Source organism: Ictidomys tridecemlineatus, chromosome 9 (genome assembly GCF_052094955.1).
Source record: "Ictidomys tridecemlineatus isolate mIctTri1 chromosome 9, mIctTri1.hap1, whole genome shotgun sequence".
Classification (NCBI taxonomy): Eukaryota; Metazoa; Chordata; class Mammalia; order Rodentia; family Sciuridae; genus Ictidomys; species Ictidomys tridecemlineatus.
Genome location: NC_135485.1, coordinates 67,379,158 through 67,402,985, shown reverse-complemented (window position 1 = coordinate 67,402,985; position 23,828 = coordinate 67,379,158). Strand labels below are relative to the sequence as shown.

At 35.7% G+C, this 23,828-nt stretch overlaps 1 protein-coding gene across 8 annotated transcripts in view; it reads right to left on the bottom strand.

Annotated features, from left to right (window-relative positions):
* The window catches only part of LOC144366766 (estradiol 17-beta-dehydrogenase 11-like), a 92,566-nt gene that overhangs the window by 24,293 nt on the left and 44,445 nt on the right, over positions 1–23,828 (bottom strand). For 4 of the 8 annotated variants that reach the window (XM_078021573.1, XM_078021574.1, XM_078021569.1 and 1 more), the window contains one exon: positions 631–14,969. The exons of the other annotated variants lie outside the window; for them this stretch is intronic. In XM_078021573.1, coding sequence (XP_077877699.1) covers positions 14,831–14,969 — 139 coding nt within the window. In that variant the 3' untranslated portion in view covers positions 631–14,830. Of the gene's footprint in view, positions 1–630; positions 14,970–23,828 lie in introns of those variants that run through there. 8 annotated transcript variants of the gene reach the window in all.

Genomic DNA, 23,828 nt, shown 5'->3' with positions numbered 1-23,828 from the left:
CTGATGGGAGTTGATTTTCACTTAAGACTAAAGCTAATGTGTCTATTGCAGCAGTGAAAAAAAATTGGGGTTTGGGGTGTAATCTGGGGCATGCTTAACTTGCATGAAGCTCTGGGTTTAATTCCCAGCACCAAGAAAAAAGAGCTTTACATTTAATAGGTAAAAACCATATCTTATAGGCATTTAAATTTGTATTTCTTTACTGTTAATGAGATCAGAACTTTTTCCATATTTTTATTTCTTGTTTGCATTTATTTTATATGAATTGTATGGTTAAGTCACTTCTTGTCTCATGTTTAGTATGCTTTTTAGTAAAAGATTTAAAAATATTAGACATAATAACTTTTGAACTGTCATGTTAGTTAGAAATAGTTCCCCTATTTTAGCATTTTTGTTATTATTCTATCTACAAAAGTTTAACACTTTATGAAGTACCATGTTCATGGATAGGAACAGTGACTGTTTTAAAGACATTCCTACTCTCAAATTGTCTTATAGATGTATAGCAATTTCAAACCAAATCTAAAAAGGTTGTATATAAAATAATCACAAAGTTTTGTCTAAAATTTATATGAAAAAAGCTAAAATACTCAAAATACACTTGAAGAAAAAGAACAAAACACAGAAAGCTTTGACTTTCAAATATCAAGATTTATTATAAGGTTACAGTAATTACAACAATTATAGTAACTGTAGCACAGGTATTGGGTTTGAATACTCAGGGGAAAGGAATGACTAATTTTACTTATATCAAATACTTATTTCCTAAATAATTCTCTATATACCCTTGTAAATATCTTTTTGATAATAATGCACAATGTTGAAATAAATGACCATTTTTATTGTTGAAGTAAGTGGTAGAGAGAAGTTCCTAGGATCATGAAAACTAATTTGTTTGAGATTTCATCTACAACTAAAGAAAAATAAACTTGAATATTTAATAAGGCTAAAACTTTCTTTTAAGAAGACAATATGTAATGTTCAACTTAGGGGAGTTTTAAAATTACATGGGGAAAGTTACTAAAATGTGAAACCACAGGATGAATAAATGCAATTGGGGTTGGAGGGGAAGGGAGGAGGCATGGGGTTATTAATGATGGTGGAATGTGATGATAATTTTTATCCAAAGTGCAGGTATGAAGGCATGAATTGCTGTGAATATACTTTGTATACAACCAGAGATATGAAAAATTGTGCTCTATATGTGTAATAAGAATTTTAATGTATTCCACTATCATATATAAAGAAAGAAATTACAGAGTAAAAAATGCAATTGTGTCTGAGCTCTGTGATTGCAATACATCAGTTTCACCTGAAGGCTTGTTTTTTTAATACACATTTGTTTCTATCTATAAGAATAAACAATAACAACAACAAAAGCCCTTTCCTACCCTTGTCTCATATTCTTTGAATTATGTCAAGTAAAATTAAACATTGAAAACCCAAACTCTCTACAAAAAGCATGGCTTAATATGGTCATATTTGCTATTATAAGCAATATGTAAGAAGACTGCCTACTGAGCATTTAAAAGATTTCTCTACTGTAGACTACACTTTTCTGGGCATTAGTAAATTATTTAGTAGATACTCTTATTTCCTCAATCTTTATTTAACCCAGACTATCTCCTCATTTTTTCCCACATCAATTTTCAATTGATTAGAAACCCTCACAGTTGTCAGTCTCTGGGAAAATGAAGAGATGAAATGTTCCTATCATATTTCTTCCTATTTCAGTACTAAAGGCTTACTGTGAACTACTTCTGGGATACATCTTATGATTCTCCTGGGTCTACTTTATTTCCCAAGAGCATAACAACCATGATCTTGACAGAAATTTGGAATTATATCTATCACATTTGATAAAATGTTTGAAGTATCTTGTATAGGCAAGCAAAACATTTTGAAATTTCAACTTTGGGAATTGGGTAGATCAAATTCTTTTAACTCAATTTGTTTTGTATTGTTTCTGTTGAGAATTATTGAACTACCAATGTAAACTAAAGAGTATGTGGAGACATAGATGTCTCATCTATGTCCTTTGAATTCTTGGTTTAATAAAATATTTATTTATTTATTTTTAGTGGTAGTTGGATACAATACTTTTATTTATTTATATGTGGTGCTGAGGATTGAATCCAAGGCCTCACAGGTGCTAGGTGAACTCTCAACCGCTGAGCCACAACCCCAGCCCATAATTGTTAATAGAAAGGAATATAGCTAAGTTATGCTATGTCTTCATCCATAATGTTTGAATTATGTATTTTAAAGGAATTGTTAAATTTATTTAAGCAGTGGTTAGTTTGTATTATTTTTTAGTAATTTTGGAATTCTGTAAACTTTCTGAAACTCTGGATTTAGCATGAGAATCTGGATTTGACCACTTCTCAGAAATAAGTTTTAAGGGACTATTTCTTTCCTGTTACCTGCAAAACTCAAAATGGAAAAAAAGGGCCTAAAATCCTAGTTATGACAGAATAAAATAAGAGCTTCCCCCCCTCCCCCAACCCAGTGCTGGGATTGAACCCAGAATCTCTTGCATGTTAGGTTAGGCAAACACTCTACCATTGAGCTTCACTTCCAGCCCAGAATGAGAATATTAAACCATACATACAGGTGGGCATGGGCATGGAAAATGTGGTACTGGTTTTATAAGTCCCAGGCTAGTATAGTGCCTCGTCCAGGAGCAGGATTAGATACTTTATCCTTTGCTTCTTAATGTAATGGAAGAAGGTATGAATCTTTATTTATTTATTTATTTTAACAGTAGCAGGGATTAAACCCAGAAGTGCCTTACCACTGAATACATCCCTAGCCCTTATAATTTTTTTTTTTGAGATAAGATCTGGCTAAGTTGCCCAGGCTAGCCTTGAACTTGTGATCCTCCTGCTTCAATTGGGATTATAGGCACTCGCCACTTCACTTAGTGGTATGAACCAATTTTTTCAAAAACATTTTTCGATTTTGAAATTATTTTAGATTTACGGAGAGTTAGAAAAGATAGTACAAAGTTCCCATTTACACCAAACTCTGTTAACCTTAATGATAATATCTTAAAATGCCATGTGCATTTGTCCAAATTTAGAAGCTGCTGGGGTGTAGCTCAGTGGTAGAGTTTTTGCCTAGCATGTGTGAATCCTTAAATCCAATCCCCTGGACTTCAACAAACAAGCCACCACACACTAAGAAGCCCACAATGGCATATCACTATTGATTAAACTTCAGACTTTATTGAGATTTCAGTAGTTATTCCCACTAATGTACTTTTTCTGTCCCGGGATCCAACCTGGGATACCACATTGCATTCAGTTGTCATGTCTATTAGCCTTCTCAGGTCTGTGGCAGTTTCTTACTCTGTTCTTGTTTTTCATGACCTGGAATAGTTTTGTGGTGTGGTGGTCATGTTTTTGTAGAAAATCCCCTAATTTTGGTGTACCTGATGTTTTTCTCATGATTAGATTGAAGTTACAGATTTTTAGAAAGAAGTACCATTCTCATCATATCATATCAGGAGTACATGTGCACAGTATGACTAATGCTAGTGATGTAATCTTATCAGTTGTTGTTTGTCGGGTTTCTCCATTATAAAGTTACTATTTTTCTATTTCTGAATTTTAGTTTTTTAAAAACAAGTCACTATCTTTAGCTTAAACTCAATGGGGAGGGAATATGTAGGCAATTAATCTTTAACCTGTGGAAAAGAAAGCATTTGGAATTCATCTTCTTCCTTATTTATCTATTCATTTATTCCTTCACTCATTTATATTAGTGTGGACTCATTGGTATTTATTTTATACATTGGGTTATAATTCACTTATTTGTTTCATTGCTCAAATTGTTCCAGCTTTAGCCATTGGAAATTATTTCAGGTTGGTGTCTGTGTACGTTTGTCATACCCAATACTTTTGTATTTTGAGCTTTTTGCTACTACAGGAAGCACTGGGTTCTTTTTATATTTGTCCCCCTCTAGCCGTATAATTAGCATTTCTCTGAGAAATCCTGGTTCCTTCAATTGGAGAATGGCCTTCAGATGGATTTTGTAATGGATTATAACCTAGACAGACTTGGGCAAGCAGAACTCAGACAATTTTCATAATAGTGATCAATAGTATGATCTAAAGCCTAGGAATTTCACAGGAAACTACCCTACAGGGAGTTTTATAAATATTTCATCAGCAGTATTTAATTGAATTATAGGATTAGAGAATAATACTTAGATTATATCATCTTGGAATTTTTCATTAGACTGAGCAAGATTTATCCACATGACATCATATTAAATCTTAGTGATTCATACTTGAGAGATGCTATGGTGGAATTCAGTGCACTCTGAGATACCTTGTATATAATTTCTTGGAAGTCAGGTAAACAGGAGAAAAATATAAAAATAATAAATTCATGCTGAAAGAAATTTGTGATTCCTTTTAAAAATTTAGATTTTTTTCTAAATTGGTAATGAGGATATAATTCCTGAAAATGTTTCAGTGATACCTAGCTAAATCTCAAAAAAAAATGTGGGATGCATAGTTAAAGTCATTGAAAATAGTATAAAGATATGTAATACAATATCTTCACTTCTTGGGAAGTAAATAATATAAGGAAACATTATATGAGTGGGAAAGAAAAGTATTAATGAAGAGCCTTGGGAGCTATAAGATAAATAAATTCAATGGGTATGGCAACAAAATCCCTAGGGGAGGCATTAGAGGGCTGTATCTTTGGAGGTACCAAAGACCTAAAATCTTAGATGGGTGATGTTGCTCCTGTGAGATGGAGGGGATAGGAGGCAGGAATGGAGACAGGAGATAGGTTCCTTTCTCTCTATGGGAAAAACATGTTCACTAAAAAGAGGGCAAATAAGGTTCAGTCCTTTGGGTATGAAATCCATAAAGGTGGGAAAACCAAACAGAACTGTGGGTAGGCAGCAATACTTTGGTAAAATATGTTTGCTCAGTAATTCTTGGCTCTAAACTGTTTATGTACTTGATTTTAAAGAAATATTATTTACAATCAGGCCACAAAGTGGCCTAGAATAAACTAAAAAAGAACAAAGGTACACACAGAGCAAATACTCAGTCTTAAGAAATCACAGTGGGGAAGATATTTATCCAGCTAGACAAAAAGAATGAGTGTGGTTGAAATCTCCATTTTGGGTTTCAACCAAACCCTGTGGTATACTTTTTGAATGTTTCATTTAACAGTTAATACTTATTTATTTTGTTATGCTAAAATGTACATAAATGATTACATTTCAATGGCATTAAATATATTAATATTATCATGCCATTATTAGTATTATCCATCTCCAGAATTTTTTTCAGTCCATACTGATACTCTGTATTCATTAAACAACTCCCCATTTTCTCTCCCTCTGGTGCCTGGTGACCACTGTTCTACTTCTGTCTCTGTGTCTTTGATTACTCTAAGTGTGTCATAAAATTGGAATCATATCATACCTTTTGTGTATTACTTATTTTACTTAACATTATATCTTCAAGTTTAATCAAGGTTGTGGTGTTCCACTTATATTCCCACAGTAGTCACAATCAAATGATGTCAAGTCTTTGTTTTTCTCCTGAGGCAGTTGCATAGACTGAGGTGAATAGCAGGACTCACAAAACACACAATGGCAGGGAAGTGCGTGCAGAGTCCATAATAGAGGTAGGAGACTGAAGTCTCCAGAACAGAGTCCCCAACCCCTTAGCTACCAGAGGCAGAGTTGGAGATCAAGAAAGTGGCACAACACTAGGTATGTAGGCAACAAGGACCAAGCCACAAGGCCAAAGTCAAGTGTAGGCGATGCTGAACTGGGGCAGAAATGGCAGCTGGTAAGGGTCTGGTAATCCTATTAGCTGCACTGTAGGATCACTTATGGAGGTCATTTTGAATTCAGAAAAGTAGAGGGAAAGACTGCAGTGAGTGACTCTGATGCTGAAGATGGAGAGACCACTGACCTCAAATGCCTAAAGGCTGGCTGATCCAGGACAGTTTCCAAGAAAAAGGTAGACTGTAGATGGGAAGCATTTGGACAGGCAGAGAGGAGTGGTAATGATTTACTCAGAGGAGTTGGCACTAGGATAAATAGGGAGATTAAAAACTGCCAGGTACTTTTGAAGCTAAAAAGGTCAGTTTGACTGGGGAAGGGAGTTTGTATGGAATGCAGAATGAGAGAGGAACAGGTTGATGGAGCCAGTTTAGAAAGTGCAGCTATTGAGAAGTAATTGATTCAGATTATTTTATAAATAATGGACACCATCAGAAAATGAATCAGCCTTACTTTTTCCTTTGTCTCAACTTCCTTAGCCTTAATCTTGACTTTAATTAGAACAATTGCATTCTTTGCTTTAGAGTAGGGTGGGAAACATCTGTATCTCCTAGGCAAATGCAAACTGTCTAAAGACAATTTGTCTTATTCAAGTTAGTGTCCCTAACCACATTAAGCACAAGGTTTTGAATTTCTTAGTCCTTCATTAAGCATTCTTTGAATTGAGTGGTTTTAGATTATTGAAGTTTTGAGGGAATGCGGGATAAAATGGTCAAGGTTATAATTTAGAAAGATTAATCCCAATGTATCGTAGGGAAAATAGAATCCGGCTGATCATAAGGGAAGGTATTTCAATAATGAAGTGATAAGGTAAATGAAGGCATTTCTCCACTGGGTCTTAACAAGAAGGGAAGGATTTGAAGAAAAACCTGAAAACAAACCACTGTCTTTATGTGCCAGTAGTCTTTCAGTGGCAGATGGAAGCAGAGGTTAAGAAGAAAGAAAGAAAAAAGCTAAGGAATGAATCATCAGTTACTCCTCCTGCATATTTTCTTCTGTGGAATCTCGAACAAGTTACCTAATATATAGCCAACAAATAGAGTTTTCTTTCTTTCTGAAATCACAGAAGCAGATGCTTTTCTAGAAAATGCAATTGACATCAGTCAGAAAATGCTGTCTTTATTACTCAGAAAGCAAAATTAATCTAGCTGTTTTCATTTTCTCATTGGGTTTGTTTGACGAGCTGGGGGCTCTGTGAGTTTCTATAAATGTGTTTAGTACAGTCTGTGGACACTAGAAAATAATATTATATTTGACACAGAAGCACAGTGAAGTGATTCCTAGCTATACAGAAATAAGATTACTCTTTGAAAATTAAGCCTATAAAATTCACCCCTAAGCAGTTGATCAGCCACCTGTGCTAGTAAACCACGAGATATTGCCTGTAAATCTGAATCTAAAGGGTTTGGACAATCTTTGTGGGATACAAATTTGATTGCAATGCTTTGGCACATCGAAAATCATAATGCTTCACTTTTCCCCCCAAATCAAATGAAATCCAGCTCTGTTCTCTCACTCACGAGGAGGCTGGCATTGAAATACCAAATGAGTGATTACTGAGGGCTCCTTCTCTTTTCCCGCTTGGGTTTTACCTTCAGTGACTGCCCAGGAACAGCTGATGGTCCATTTTAAAGACAAGTGGCTCCTCTCACTCTCCCATTGGCCAGTGGGATCTTCTGCTGGAACTCTCTGACCTGGTGGCTGGCCTTCTCATGTCACTCCACCCTCTCCCTTTCCGGGATGTTTTGTTCTGGGAAAAACCACAACTTGCCATCTGTGATAATTCTGAATCCTGTCCGATTTCTATGTTGGAGATGTTCTCTCTCTGGTGGCAACTTCTATAATCTCTCCTCCACACCACCTTTGTTGGGGGATTAAATTTAATCTCCTCCAGTCTACTTCAGACATAAAAGCTGTTTAATTCCTTCCCTCCTGATAAGAAAGTCATGAAGTTCACCCTTTAAAAAATAAGCATTTCCTCTTTCCTATATGTGACTGGTAAAAACAGATTATTTTTCCTTGGCGAGTCTAAAAGCAATAATAACAATATCAAGCACAATGGCAAAATAATCCATAACAATACCTACTATCATCTCAAAACAACCCCAAATATCTGTTAGTTATTGTTGTTAATTCATCTGATTGCATAGCATATACTCTAATCAAGGGAATGTAAGTTAATTCTCAGAGTGATGGTCTTTATCATAAATGTTCCACTCACCCATTCATTCATGCAGTATTTATTTATCTTTTTTGAGGTTTTGAGGATTGAACCCCACACATGCTGGGCAAGTGCTCTACCCCTCTTTTAAGTTTTGCTTTGAGACAGGGTCTTGCTAATACTAGGTTCAAATAGAATCAAATACTCTGTGACTTGTTTGGACAAAGACTGGTTAACATTAGAGTTTAATAAACAGAATGGAATTTGGAGAAAAAGTAGGCTGCAAGGGAGAATTTCTTAATAAATCTCCAGCATTCTACAATCAAAATGGTCTGGCTACATTGGAAGGTCTATTTTTATGATGGAATGGAATGATGCCAAGTGGTCCTTAGCATGGCAATCATGGTGACCAGTTCCAAAGCTTTATTACAATTTCTATTCTTCTGGTCAGTTCCAGATTCTGTGTGGTCAAAGTCTCATCATGGTGAAGAGACAGCTTTGAGATGTCCTCATCGTGTGACAATTTAGCCTCTCTAAGTCACATGCTTATTTCACTGATTTAGTTATATCTAAGTTCAGAAAAAACTTGTTTACATTAAGATGACTACAGAAAAAGTGCATCTATTTTTGGTGGATACTATAGTCTGAAAGTGTCTCCCCAAAATTCAGATGTTGAAACCTAATTATCAACTTGATGGTACTGGGAGGTGGAGCCTTTGGAGGTAATTAGGTCATTAGGGTAAAGCCCTAAGGAGTAGTGTTAGTGCTCTCTTATAAAAGAGTCCCCAGAAAACTGCTTTGCTCCTTTTTACTTATGGTCCCTCACTAGACACCAAATCTGCCAGCACCTTGAACTTGGCCTTCCCAGTTTCCAAAACTGTGAAAATAAGTTTCTATTGTTAATAAACCACCCAATCTGTGATATTTTGTATAACAGCCCAAAAGACTGAGACAGAATCTTGTTTCCCCACTGTTGGTGAGATGGGTAGTTGATTTACTCATGAAATGGAAATGTTCCATTCACCCATTCATTCATGCAGTAAGTATTTGTTTATCTTTTTGTGGTTCTGAGGATTGAACCCAGGGCCCCACACATGCTGGGCAAGTGGTCTACCACTGAGCTATATCTCTACTCTTTTAAGTTTTGCTTTGAGACAGGGTCTTGCTAATTGCCCAGGCTTGCCTTGAACTTGTGATCCTCTAGCTTCAACCTCCCAAGTAGCTGAGATTAAAGTTGTGTGCCATCAGTGCTCAGTGTGATAATTATTTATTGAATGTCTACTTCATGCTGTTACTGGTCTAAATGTTGAAGCTAACCAAATTAATGAGCAAGGTATGGTTTTGTCCACTGGGCTTACATATGAACCCAAGTAATTTTCTAGTCTTTTATCTCAATCTCTCCTTTTTTTTTTTTTTTTTTTGAGTACTCACTCAGGGTTTCCTAAATGCCAAGCTGTCTCTATTTATTTATGCCATAGTGGTGATGAAACTCGGGGCACTGCAGCCCTGAGAATTGGCTCCCATAATAAATGATATTGGAAGTCACAAGTTCAAAGACTGGCTTTGAACTTGCAAACCTCCTGCCTCAGCCTCCAGAGTAGCCGAAATTACAGGGCAGTATGACCATGCTTGGAATTGCTTATATTTTCATTCATTTATTTGTTTCTCCTTGTGCTTGGGTTTCAACCCATGGTCTCATGGATGATGACTGAGTTATAATTCCCATATCCAAGCTGCTTTATTTGATCATTTACAGATTTCCTTGGTCTTACCCTGGAAATTCTAATTGAGTGAATCTGGTTTGGAGCTAGGAACTCTGTACTTAAAAAAACAAAACAAAACAAAAAACAAAAAAAAAAACCTTAGATGGTTCATTGTGAAGCTTGGTTTGAGAATCACAATTTCCAAAAACATTCTTATCATTTAGAACTGAAATTACGGGGTGCCTGAATCATACATGGATAAGAACCATGTACATAGACAAGCACTATAGAATGTCAAATAGAAACTTTCTTTTTGTCATGTAACTACTTGCTAATATCCAAACTGAGAATAAAAGCCACAGTATGTTCTATATTCTAAATCTACAGTGGAGTTGGTATTCTCTACCCTCCTGCAGGCTTTCTGAGAGAACTCTAGTTAGGGAAATCACCAAACACACACACTGACCTTACAATGAGGGAGGCTGGAAAGAAGGAATCCAACCTCTTAGGGAATGGGTTGTAGACTCAATTCTTTTTTCAAGTTAAGTATGTGGGTGAAGGGAGCTCAAGAAAATCACTTGAAAAGAAAAATAAACAGACATTTTGTTCCCTGGGTGTATGACCTCCTAAAGGAGCATAGTTGCTGACATGCTCCGTGAGCTATGTGGATGTGGAAAAAGAGAACACTGTGAAGATGGCATGAGTGGAGCAAAATCTAGGCAGAGAGGGGCCAGAAAAGTTTGGCCTCCTTCAAAGAAAGTGATGGAGTTCTCATGAGACTTGGCTCCCATAATAAATGATATTGGAAGCCACAATTATCCCAAGGTTGGTGCAGTGTGAGGGGCAAGGAGGGCCTCATACATGGGGAATGCCACCAGGTCAGCATCTGCCAAAGAAGGTAACCAAACCTCTCATCAAATTGAAGAGCCGTGACTGGTCTGTACTGAGCCCACAGGCAATAGGCTGGACTCGTTCTTACCAGTCGACTGTGCAGAGGGCACAGCCCTGCTCAGTGGTATGTGGCGATGTCGTGTTTCTTCCTCCTTCCTGCCTGTCCTAATCCCAGAGAAACCCGCACGTAGAAGGAGGGGTGGAGGTGATTAAGAGCCAGAATTCCTTCTCACCCAGCCCTGCTCCTTACCCCTGCCAAAGTCCCTGGGGCTTTTGATCTAAAAACCGAAGGAAGGCCTAACCTCTTCTGGGTCATGGGATGAGAAGAGTTTTGATTAACTATAAAATAGAAGGGTTAAGATAGAAATGACTCTGAAATACCTGAGTGACATGTCCTAATAACCATATTTGGCTGAAAAGCATGAACTTAGACAAGACATATTTGGGGACTTGCTATTCATCAGGAAAATAGTGGTACTGGGAACACTGACGGGAAAATAAACCATTATGTGTCCATAGTGAGTTGAGATTCCTTAATAAAGTTTCCCTCCCTCCCTTCTTTCTTCCCTCCCTCCTCATCTCTCTCCTTCCTTTCCTTTCCCCTCCCCTCCTTTCCCCTCCCTTCCTTTCTTCCTTCTTTCCTTCCTTCCTTCCTTCCTTCCTTTCTCCTTTTCTCTCCTGCAGTGCTGGGGATGGAACCCAGGGCTTTGCTCTTCCTAGGCAAACATTCCAACTCTGAGCTACACTCCCAACATTACTTAACATTTTTCATTACAGATTTTAAAATAATTATGTGTGCACCTGTTACAAAATTCAAAAGACATATAAAGGGTAAAGGTAAACATTTTATTTCCCTCTACTCTCCCTTAACCATGAAGTTCTTAAGTTTCTTTCTGGAAGTAGCCAGAATTGCTTTGTATTAAAGCTTTAAAATAGTCACATAATTCTCTATCAGTTCTATAGCATTGATTAACATGTACAAGAAGTACATGGATTAGATACATTTCCATGTTCTAAGTTTACTATTTGAAAGCTGTTGCCAGACTGCATCATCTCATCCTTATTATTTTCTGTGACCCTGTGAATCACATTGTTTGAAATTCCCCAGAAGCAGATGTTCAGGAAATCCTCAGATTTTTTTTTTTTAAATATTTATTTTTTAGTTTTTGGCGGACACAACATCTTTCTTTGTAAGTGATGCTGAGGATCGAACTCGGGCCGGACGCATGCCAGGCGAGCGTGCTACCGCTTGAGCCACATCCCCAGCCCTGAGATTTTTGTGTTTTTAATTTTGGAACTTTGAAATGACTATTCCTATATTATATCTTAAGCTTTGCTTCTTCCTTGTATTTTGCTCATTTGAATAAATTTGGTTTATTTGTTAAAGGTTTCAGAAAACTGTTCCGAGATGTGTTTACTTCAGAAAGAACACTAAGAAGTCTTGGAACCCATTTCTGGTTCTAGTTATTTAGGATTCTGTGAAAGTCATGCAAGTTCTATAGTGACTTTCCTCATCTCTAAAACTATTACATCTGACGGTGGAGGTTGAAATGTTGATTTGTTTTAGTGACTGTTTTTTTAGGACAAGGGCGTAGGTGAGTCAAAAAAAGTTTTCACTGGCCTCAGTCCAAATTAAAATCCAGGTAATATTTTTATAAACCTGGGGCCCCTTCACTCCCATCTCAACCCTAAACTGGATTTTACCACTCTATTTTGCATGTGCTTCCTTTAAAAAAATTTTTTTAAAAAATTTGTCCTAATTAGTTATACGTGAAGTAGGATGCTTTTTGGAGCACAAGCTTGTGTTTCTTTATGTTGGCCACCGTTCTTTTTTTGGTACCAGAGATTGAACTCAGGAGTGCTTAACCACTGAATCACTTCCCCAACACTTTTTAAAATGTTTTAGAGACAGATTCTCGCTGAGTTGTTCAGGACCTTGCTAAATTGCTGAGACTGGGTTTGAACTCGTGATCCTCTTGATGCCTCAACCTCCAGAATCACTGGGATTACATGTGCATGCCACTGCGCCTGGCTTGTTAGTGACCATTCTTTGGCTTGCAAGCTTTATAAGGACACAGGCTAAAAATAAATTTACTTATTAATTTATTTTTGCATTTCACAAAACAAATCAGAGTATTGAATACAAGGCTGATAAAAGATGATATTTTTGTTGAGTAATTAATTAGGCTAAGGATTTTAGGGTTAATTCAGTAATGGTTTGTAAACTAAAGCAACACTACCTTAAAAAAGCTTATTCAGTAATTGGAAAGGGAGAGAGTTTATATTGAAGCATTGAAGACAGAAATATGTTTAGAAAGCTAGAATGATAAAGGACTGCTAATTAATCAATAAAAATCCAGGATACCCTGCATTTATATGGCAAAAATTGTATGGTGTTAACTTAGGAGGTATAGGAGACTTGAGAAGGAGAATGGAAATAACGAGGAGACCAATGAAATCATTGGAGGAGAGAGGGCTTCTGATACATGGAGGTGCCAGGACTGAACTTGAGTCACATAGTACAGAGGTAGATAGGGCAGGACTTGCAGACTTAAAGTCGGAGGTGAAGTGGAAGTGAAATCAAAAGTGATTGCTAAAGGTTTTAAACTCACAATACTGGGTAGATGACTGCAGAAAAATTATCTTTATTCTGGAAACTGGAAGAAAACTACGTTTGTTTAGGGCAGGAAAAAATAGTAAAAAGAAATTCATTTTTAAATCTTTTTGAATTTACCAGTGGAAATACCTGGTATATTTAGAGATGTAAGTTTAAAGCTTGGGAGAAGTTTTCTGGATATAGAGATATGAGTATTTTAAGAAGGGTTCTGGGAAGCGGGAGGTGGAAAAATTTTGCTGGAATACCTGGTAATTTGATCCAGGGTGAAGATAAGTATCTCCTGATGCTGAATTTGGATCAGGAAACAAATGAGTCAAATGTATATAAATATGCCCTTAAATATGTAGATATATTGCTATGTGATGTAAGCCTGAATCTGAGTACTAGATTATAGTTAGATAGGAGCAAGAATTTCTATTTGGTATTCACAGTAAGGTGACTATGGATAATGATAACACACCATATATTTAAAAAAATTAAGTGAAAGAATTTGGAAAGTTTTCACCATAAAGAAATGACAATTTTTTTTTCAATGCTGGAGATTAAACCTAGGGCCTTATACTTGCTAACCAAGTGCTCTACCACTGAGTTACAATTTTATCCCTGACAAATGTTTGAGGGGATACATATGTTTAGCCTGATTTGAACATCACACAACATATACGTATATATAGATAACACATTAATATGTATAGTTTTTAATGTTTATAAAACTGCATCAGTTGAAAAATAAGTTGAATTTTAAAAACCCAGGAAACACTTAAAAACAAACAAAACAAAACGCAAGCTAAAATAAGTGAGGGAAATGAAGCAAGATTTCTCCATTAATTCTCACCAGTGTCACTGACAGCTTTATCTTCTATGTAGGAAATGAAGGGCAAGAGAAAAAATCTTCTCCTATGCTGCTGCTTCTTGAGTCCCCTTGGCGCTCTCAGGTTACATATTTTTGGATAACTATATTGATTAACTATAGTAGAAGTGTGTGTGTATGTGTGTGTGTGTGTGTGTGTGTGTGTGTTTTCCACCAATCCATAACTTCCTGAAAGGTTTTAGTAGCCCTCAATAAATATTTAGTGAGAAAAAAAGGAATGAATACATAAATTGATTTTTTAACAAATACCTTGAGGTGTAGTCATATTAATATTATTAACTTTAAGTTAATAGAGTGTATTTAATGGAAATTTAGAAAAATCATCATTTCCTGTGAGTCTTCAGAGGTTTGAGGAAAAATTCTGTTGGTAGGAAACTCATGATGGGAGAACAGTACAAAATATATATTCCCAGCTCTGTCACATTCTCTACCCTCAGGACACATTTTGCTGCCTGGGCCTAGTGACAAATCCCATCTGTAGTAGGTCAGAATTTTCCCTCCCATGAGGACTTATGGGATGTCAACAGGAAAAGAGCATTTGTATGGAGCACTTATTGGAAAAATAAAACATTTACATGTCCATAAAGAGTTGAAATTCCTTAGTAGGTTTAAATTATTTTCTTAGAAGATTTAAATATAATTATATGTGCATGTCTCAGAATTCAAAAGATGTAAAGGAGTAGAAGTAAAAAATGAGTTTTTTTTTTTTCTCTTTCTCCTCTTACAGTGGTCTTTTTCATTGTGGAAAGGAACAAAGTGGGAAGAGTTAGATAAAAATGAGTATCAACCAGTGCATGAAACAAGAAGTCCCAAAGGGGGCAAAATCAGACTCTAGGTGCGGCTTCTTCTGTAGGTTACTCCTCTCTTCTGCAATTGGATTTTGATAATCTGAGAAAGAACCAGAACTAAAACAAAAACAAAAACAACTTTTACCAAGACTACAACAAAACAGAAGGAAATGGGGAACAAAGTTTAAATGTTCAGAGCTCCATCTTCTGGTCATGAAACAGGATAGAATTGAAATGAGGAGGTATTTATCATTTGACTAAATATATCTACAGAAACTGTGTTAAATGTATCATTTCATTTAATTGAGCTGTCTTGCCAAATAAGTTACAAACTCTTGAGTTTGGAAATTTAAGCTCTTCAAAATCTGGCTCCAACCTCTTTTTAAAATCATTATTCATTCATTTATTTTCATAAGTATTTGCTAACCTACCTGGTAAACAGTATTGGGCTAGACTCTGAGGGAAAGACAGACCCATCAGCCTGCTTTTAAGAGCAACTCTTTAGTTCTTTAGTTCTCATATCATCAAAAACCAAGTTGATTATTTTACATTTAGTATAAAATATATAAATAATACATGAACAATACTCCTCTCTCCAAATTGAAAGCTGGCAGGAAATGGTTAAACTGTCCTTTGACTAGCACTTTGGTCATAATCCACCTCCTCTTCCACCCAGCAGTAACTGTAGTTGTGGGTTTGTGGATGCTTCTGGATAGTATTTAAACTGTGTTGTATGTGAATGTACATATAGAAATTGGTGCTTCTAGTAAACTTGAATAGCGTGCATTCTGCATGAGTATGCTCTACACCAATAGAATAATACTGTATGCAATTGCTTTCTACACTTAGCAATACATCTTGGGAATTTACCCACTTTATTACATATCTATCTAGGTTGTTCTTTTTAACAATAAGAGTATTTCAAAATATTGAACCTATCTCCTTTTTAGCTTGTTTGCCTAGTTACAAACAATGCTGAATGAACATTCCTATACACTTAAATATTTCAGTGAAGTGGAATTTCTAGCCATAGGGTCTGTATATTTTTGGTTGACAGATACTTTTACCCTCTGAAGTGGCAGTGGCAATGAAAGGGCATTTTCTCCATACTTATTTCTCCACACATCTACCAACATTTGATATATTGCACTTAATTTTGGGAGTCAATCTAATGGTTAAGAACTGATATTTAATTTATTTATTTATTTGTTGTAATTTCTACTTTTACTCTCCTGTTTGTATATCCTTTCATGTTCACTGACCATTTCATCTATTGTTTTGGGACTTGATTCTTATTATTTACATATTCATGTACTTTAATCTATGTTGGAAACTTTTATTTATGTTTGGTCTATAGTAATTCTTTTATAATCAGAATGATAATTTGTTATATATGTGTGAAGTAATTTTTTTCTGGATTTTGTTCCTTTTAAAAACTTTGCGTAGGGTTTTATTCACCACATGTAAGTTTTAATTTTCTCTAATTTATCAATGATTCCTTACATTCCCTTGAATAAATATCCTCATTTTTTAAAAAAATGCATCTTGTACAGTGTGGTCAGAGATCTGCTCATATCCCTTCAGTCTTACTGCTCTTATTTATTTATTGGTGCTGGAGATGGAGCCCAGGGCCTCATGCATGCTAGGCAAATGCTCTATCACTGAACCACACCTCAAGCCCCATGTAGAGATACTTTTATTGTAAGCATCTGTGTCTTTGCCTGAGAGCTTCTCCTGTCATGCGGAAGATTAATCTCCATCCCTTACCCTGGGAGCAATTCAAGCCCTGATTGTTTTGATTGGTGTTAATTCCCATGTTTCTTGCCATTTGGGTGGACACCAGCTCCCCTGGTTTCCAGCTGGATTCAGCCCCAGTTTTTACAATGGTAATTTGCTTAATGATATACTCTTTGAGTACTACTTCCCTTCCCTGACTCTGTCCTCACTTTCCTACCAGTGGTTCCTGGGGTCATCTTCCAAATAAACTGTTTTATTTGGACCTTTGACTCACCATATGCTTCTGGGGAAACCCAAACTAGATGGTATTTTAGTGAGCCCTTACTCTGTGTAAGACAATTAAGAGTATGTGCCAAGAGTCCTACTATGAATTGCGTAGTTATGTTATCTTCATTTTGTATAGAAAGTATCCAAAGTTTAAGTTTAATTAGGTATTTAGGATGCTCAGCAAATGAGTGACAAAACTGTAACTTGAACCAAGGCCTTTTGGCTTTCAGAACACACATTTGTGAACTTTGGATTGAAAAACAACCACCTTTCTAGAATATCCTTCACTGATTTTCTCACAAAATTTCTCCTGCACTTTAGTGGTCCTGTTCAAAGGACAGTTCCTCAATATGGAATTCCTTGACATTATGTTCCAAGTCAGAATTAATTTCTTCTTTTCCTAATTCTCATATAACCTAATGCCTCTCTTACATAATTTATCACTTTGTCTTTTTTTATTGGTGAGCATGTATCATTTTCTGTACTTTGTGAGTGCCTAATACATATCAGGTGCTTTGTGAGTTCTTTTATTTTTAGTTTTTTTCCCCTTCTGTGGTGCTGGAAATGGAACCCAGGACCTTGTGATTGCTAGACAAGAGTTCTATAATTGCCCTACATCCCAGCCCTGATTTTTTTTTGGGGGGGGGGATGTGGGTGGAGAGGGTAAGGAAAGATGATAAACTCCTTGAAGGCAAGGATCATGTCTGTCTTGCCTAGCTCATGCCTTACATTGAGGAGGAGTTCAATGAGGGCTGGATGAATTGAACTTCAGATATTATATATGCTTGAGAAAGGACAGGAGAATTAATTAGGGGAAATAATTGATACATAGTTATACAATGAATAGACTATTTCATGACTTAAAGAAATTTGAAAACCAGTACAATTTGGATATATCAACAGATTTGTGAATTAAGTAACATGCTAGTCCAGGGTTCATAGGATATTTTTTGGTATTTCTTCTCTAGTCTAGTACTAGGTATTATGATATAATGGAAAGTCATCTATAAATGAAAAGAAATGCCCGACACATCTTAGGCAAGGAATTCAAATTTAGGAGAATGAATGAAAAAAAGTAGAACTTAAAAAACAAATGATCAAGGCTGGGAGTATAATTTAGTAGTAGACTGCTTGCCTAGTATGGGCAAAGCCCTGGGTTTGAATCTCCAGTACCACAAAATAAAATAAAAAGTTATCAAAGAGTATGTTAAAATGCTGATGAGCTGTGGAAGGAAGAAAATGTGGTTTTAGTTAGCTAGAAAAAGACTCCCAGAGTTGTAAAGTTTGAATCAAAATGAAGATGTAATAGGTGCTATTTTGGAGATGGTAGTGGTCAGAACGTTTTGGCTAGTATGAAAAAATAGGGCAGGTTAAGAATTGCTTGCTGTACTTGTGGGGGATACAGACTAATGAGCTTTGCTGGTTTTGGGGACATGTAACCGACCCTCGCCCTAAACCCAAAGAGGGTCTAGGCAAACTGGTCAAGGCAAACGAGGAGGCAAGTGAAGCTGGACTTGGGAGTTGTACCAGCTGAGTCTTTCAGCACCTCTTTTCCTTCTCTGACACTTCCTTCCTTCCCATCCCTCACCCCAGGCAGTCATCTTGTTTTTCGACAGCTCTCACTTTGAGACGTGCTCACTCAGGTATAGATGATGATGATTTTGGATTTGGAAAGGCAAAGCATTCGGTGGGTGGGTTGGGAAGAGGAGAGCCAGAAAGGGTTTTGTTAGTTAGGATACAAATGTGAGCAAAGGCAGAGATTTGAATGTTTATGGACAACCTGACAAAAAGACAAGTGTTTCACTTGGGTAAGGCAGCACAATTCTATTTTTTTTTTGTTTTTGAGTATGAGAGTTCTTTTATTAAGAAAAAAGTTGGTAGAAGCCTATATAATTGTGTCTGCACTCTTAGTATCCTTTGAGAAAATACATGATGATGAAATATACTAAAAGATAATAAATAGTGTATATGTAGAAGTTTATTTAGTTTATAGACATTAATTGGAAGAATGACAATTCACAAATCCATTTACAGCCTTTCTTTTTGTTAACTTTTAATTTTGTTTTAATCAGCTATACATGACAGTAGAATGCATTTATGTGCTTTGATATATCATACATAGATGGGGTATAATTTCTTTTATTTCTGATTATACATGTAGAATCACATTGGTTATGCAATCATATCTATATATAAGGTAATAATGTCTTGTTTCATTCTACTATCCTTCCTATCCCCATATGCCTTCCCCTCCCCTCTCTTTACTCCCCTCTACCTAATCTAAGGCAACTCTATTACAACCTTTCAATATCCCCCAGATCTTTGGTATACAGGTAGAGTTCCCTAGGGCTAGCATATAATTTCTGTAGAGAGGTTCATATTGTGAAACTCACCAATTCATTCAACAAATATTTATTAAACATCTACTAAGTGGAATGTGCTCTTTTAGGTTCTGGGGAAACAGCTGTAAAAGAAACTGTGACCCTTTTGTCAGGGAGCATTATATTCAGTGGAAGAGACAGATAAAAGATAATAACACAAATAACTAAAATATTTCAAAATAGTGTCAATTGTTATGAGGAATAAGGATTGCCTGTGTAGGCTGGGGGGAATGTTGCTTAAAAAGATAGACAACTTTCCAGTCCAATGATACTCGAGTAGATATTTTAATGAGTCTGAGAGAGCCCTGCAGTTTGAAAGGAGAAGAATTTTTGGTCAAGCAAACTACTACTGCAAAGCCCAAGAGGTGGGAGCATGTTTGTTGTCCTAAGTAACATCAAGAAGATCAGTATGGCTAGAAGAGGGTTGAGAGATGGAGGATTATAACAGAGGATCAAGTCTGATAATGGGTAGTCACATTATGTAGGGACTTGCAGCCCATTGTAAGCAATTTAAATTTTACCTTAAGTGAGATAGGAAGAAGCTATTGGAAGATTTTAATCAGAATAGTGACATAATTTGATTTATGTTTAGAAGTATCACCCTGGCTGTTTGTGAAATAGATTATTATTAGGTAAGTGTTGAAGCAGGAGACTAATTGTAGAGATCCAGGCTAGAGATTAATTGTCAAATGCTCCTGACTGTTAAATAAGATGAGGACTGAGAACTGACCCTTGGGTTTTGTAATTATTAGGTTACTAAGGAAGTCATAAAAAGGCTTTGAAGATTTTATAGGGAAGTGATATCGTTAGTGTTATACTTTACAAAAATTTGTCTACTAGGAGTAGTAGATGGGAAGAATTAGGTAAAGAAAAATCTGAGGACAGATATTTTAGGTGCTCACTGTAAAAATCTAACTGGAAGATTATGAAAGTATGAAGTAGGGCAGCAAAGATGGGCACAGAAGGACATTTCAGAATCTGAATTGCAAGAGCTAGACAATTTCATAGGATGTAAGACAGACTGAAGAGACAGCTAAATTTTTGAAATTGTTTGACTAGGACAATTATGTTTCCATTAAGAGTTGAGAAAGAAACAGCATGAGTTTGGGGAAAATGATGCCTTTAACTTTGGATGTCATGACTTTTAAGTTCTAGGCATTTAGGTTGAACTCAAAGCTCACCTTTAAATGATTATTCTCCACATTTCTCGCAGCAGTTCCTCTTTTGATATTCTAGAGGCATCTGATAAATGATAATTTCCTGTCACATCCTGGGGACATTGGCACCTGAATCCCCCTCTTCTTCCTGGGATAAGCCTTTGCTACTTTACTTTTAGTCTGTATTGGTGACTCACACAGAACAAGAGCCTCACAAAAAGTCACTTATTTTTATTTGTTTACATGCCGAGTTTCTGGTGTTTGCGGTGAATTTTGATGAAAATTTCTTTCAGAATGGAAATATAAGTCCAGAATACAAAAGGTAAAAATTTAAGACTAAAATGTGGGAGTCATTTTTATCAAACTGGATAAAAAGTCTAAGGGAAAGAATGTAAAAAGAGAAGAATATTATTTATAGGTGCCAGAGAATTCTATGTAGTGGAAAGTAAAAAATGGAGGGGAAAGGATGCTCATTCAAAAGCTATCAAGAAAATTCTTCAAAAGGAAAACTCTGGTCAATCATCTTGAGGGGCCATGTTGCAGTGAAAGAAACAACCACCTTGGAGCAGGGTGTGGGTGTCTAAGGAGTGATATAAAAGAGAAATAAATAGGAATTTTTAAAATGAGTTTTGAAAGAGTAGTCTGGAGGAAGCCCAGGAACTAGAAGAAACTGATAGATGAAAAAATGGGAGGGGATGGAGTGGGATGTTGGGATGGAACTAGGACAGGAGCTGGGCCACCAAAGAGATGACCAGGGCAAAATGCTTGGTAGTAGGTATGGCTTTGAACTTTTAAGAATGCAGTTTTTTTAAAATCAAACTTTTACTATTATAAAACTATTTACTATTTTACTATTGTCTCAATCGCAAAAGAATAAGATAAAATTTATTTTTTTTTAGGTTGTACAGAGTATCACATCACTGCAGATGAATCTTCACCACCTATTTAATTATAAAGAACTTTATGTTTCTTAAAGGTAGCATGTTTCTACCACTACCTTAATAACATTCTAATCAATTTATATTTTTAAATATTAAGGGATTTCAAATACCTATTATATGAAAAAAGTATATTATTCTAACAAGGAAATTCAGGAATTTGATTTCCAGATGCAGCATATAGATTTAAGTTGTCCTGGGGTTTATATTTGACCTAACATGTGTCCATAACTAGTGTAGTAACAACAGGGCTTTCATTTTGCATAACTAACAAGGCTAACTGATGAGTCAGACTAATGATATTGCTTTATGCTTCTTTAGCATCTTTCATCTGCAGCTTGCTAAATACTTTGTAAACATTAATTAAATAACACATCACAACACAGCTTGGAGGAAAGGTTAGTATTATCCTTTTATGGGAAGACAGACATAGAGGGCTTAGGTAAGACAAACATTAAATATATAGAATGGACTTCTATAGGATAAAGGTGCTAATAATGCTTCTTCTTGGGTAAAGAAGCAGCATAAATATAATTAATACAAATACCTAAAGTTTATAGGTGAATGTGAATTTCAGGAAATGTAGAACATTCTGTGAAATTCAGAGATTAGGCATTAAAATGATGTTCCTGATTAAAAGAGTGTATTATCATTCAGTACCCAAACTTATCTTTTTTTTTTTCAGATAAAGAGAAAAACCAGGTCAGGATTACTATAATGTGCTTAAATTTAGTAATTCAAATGGAATCATATGATCAGGGTGTTCAGTGCAGCCCTGATTTCAAATAAGCTAATCTGCTTCTTTTGTAAGTGGATTCAAATTGTCCTTATTATGTGACCTAATTTTTGGTTTTGTGAGCCAAATCACCATAACTATTATGACTAATCTTAGAGCTTTGTTTCTGTATCCTCAAATGAAATAGGTATTGAGCAATAGTCAGGTAGCCTGGGTAATTCAGATAGCTAACATATCAATTATAAATCAACAGTAATAGAGATCAGAATTCAGCAATATGGAATTTTATTTTATTTTACTTTATTTTCTTTTTTGTTATTATTTATTACAGTGTTTTGTTCACCAAATCAGAGTTATACACATGTTTATTTTAGTTTATTTTCATAAAGGAAAATTGAAGAAAGAAAGCTTAAGTTGGTATGGCAGCTCTGAAGTGGCCTCAAGGACCCAGCCTCTTTCTCTACCACTCATAGCATGTGGTTTCCTTTCCCAAGAGTGTCTTATGATCTGAGATAATTACTAAGGTCTCAGATATCACAAGCATGTTCCAGAAAGGAAGCGGGAAGGACAAAAAGGCATACTCCAGCTGTCTGTCTTAAGAAAATTTCTTTAAAGTTCCATTTACCATTCATCAACCTATAGGAGAGGTTGATAAATGTGGTCATTTAGCTGTATAGATCACTACTTAGAATAAAATCAAAGTTCTATCATTCAATAAAAAAAAATAGATGTTTAGAAGGTGACTAGTGGGTCTAAACTATAGCAAGAAAACAAAATTACCAATTAAAGCCAACAAGCAAATAAAAAGCCCTCTTTGGAAAGTGAATTATATGGCTTGGCTTTTTGTATTGCTGATATTCACTGAGCCACTAACACATTTCCACGCATTTCATGATCTGGAGGCACCGCCTATGGGTGTGCATGGGTAGCCTGGGCAAGAAAATAAGTGAACCAACAAGTGCATCAGCAGAATTGTCTGGGAGTGTTTTTTCCTGTGTTCCTCCCCACCTTGGCTTTAGTCATGAACTTAAGTCGAGGATCTGAGTGTGCTTGTGACTTACCTGCTGCCAGTTAATAAGGCAGCACCAAGACAGTATAAATCTCTTCAATGTTTGATTAATATAAGGTGGAATGTAGAGTCATTTTCTTTTTACACAACTTTGCATACTGTGCTCTATAAGAATAAGTGTTATCATGAGATTTGCCTACGCCTTACTCATCAATATAGTCAGTGCTTATTTGCTTGAAAGGAGTTCAGTTAAAAATTCAAATATAGGCAGTGCTTATTTGCTTGAAAGGAGTAGTTCATTTAAAAATTACTTTTATTTTTAATTAACATGCAATATTTGTGCTTATTCATGGATTACAGTGTCATAATTTAATACACGAATACAATGTATAACGATCAAATTATGAGAATTAACATTCTCATCTCTTCAAATATATTTTGTTAACCTTCAAACTTTTCTCCTCTAGTTATTTTGAAATGTATAATTAATTTTTACAGACTTTAATTGCCTATTATTTGGTGACCCCTATTCTACTATTTCTATGTGATTAACTTTTTTTTAGTTTCCACAGTGAGTAATAATACACAGAATTTGTCACTCTCTGCCAATTCTATCCATGTTGCTGCAAATGACAGGATTTCATTCTTATTTTATACTTGAATTATATTCCATATATATATATTTACCACATTTCATTTTTATTGGTTTATATCTTACTTGATTTCATATTCTGACTACTATAGATAGTGG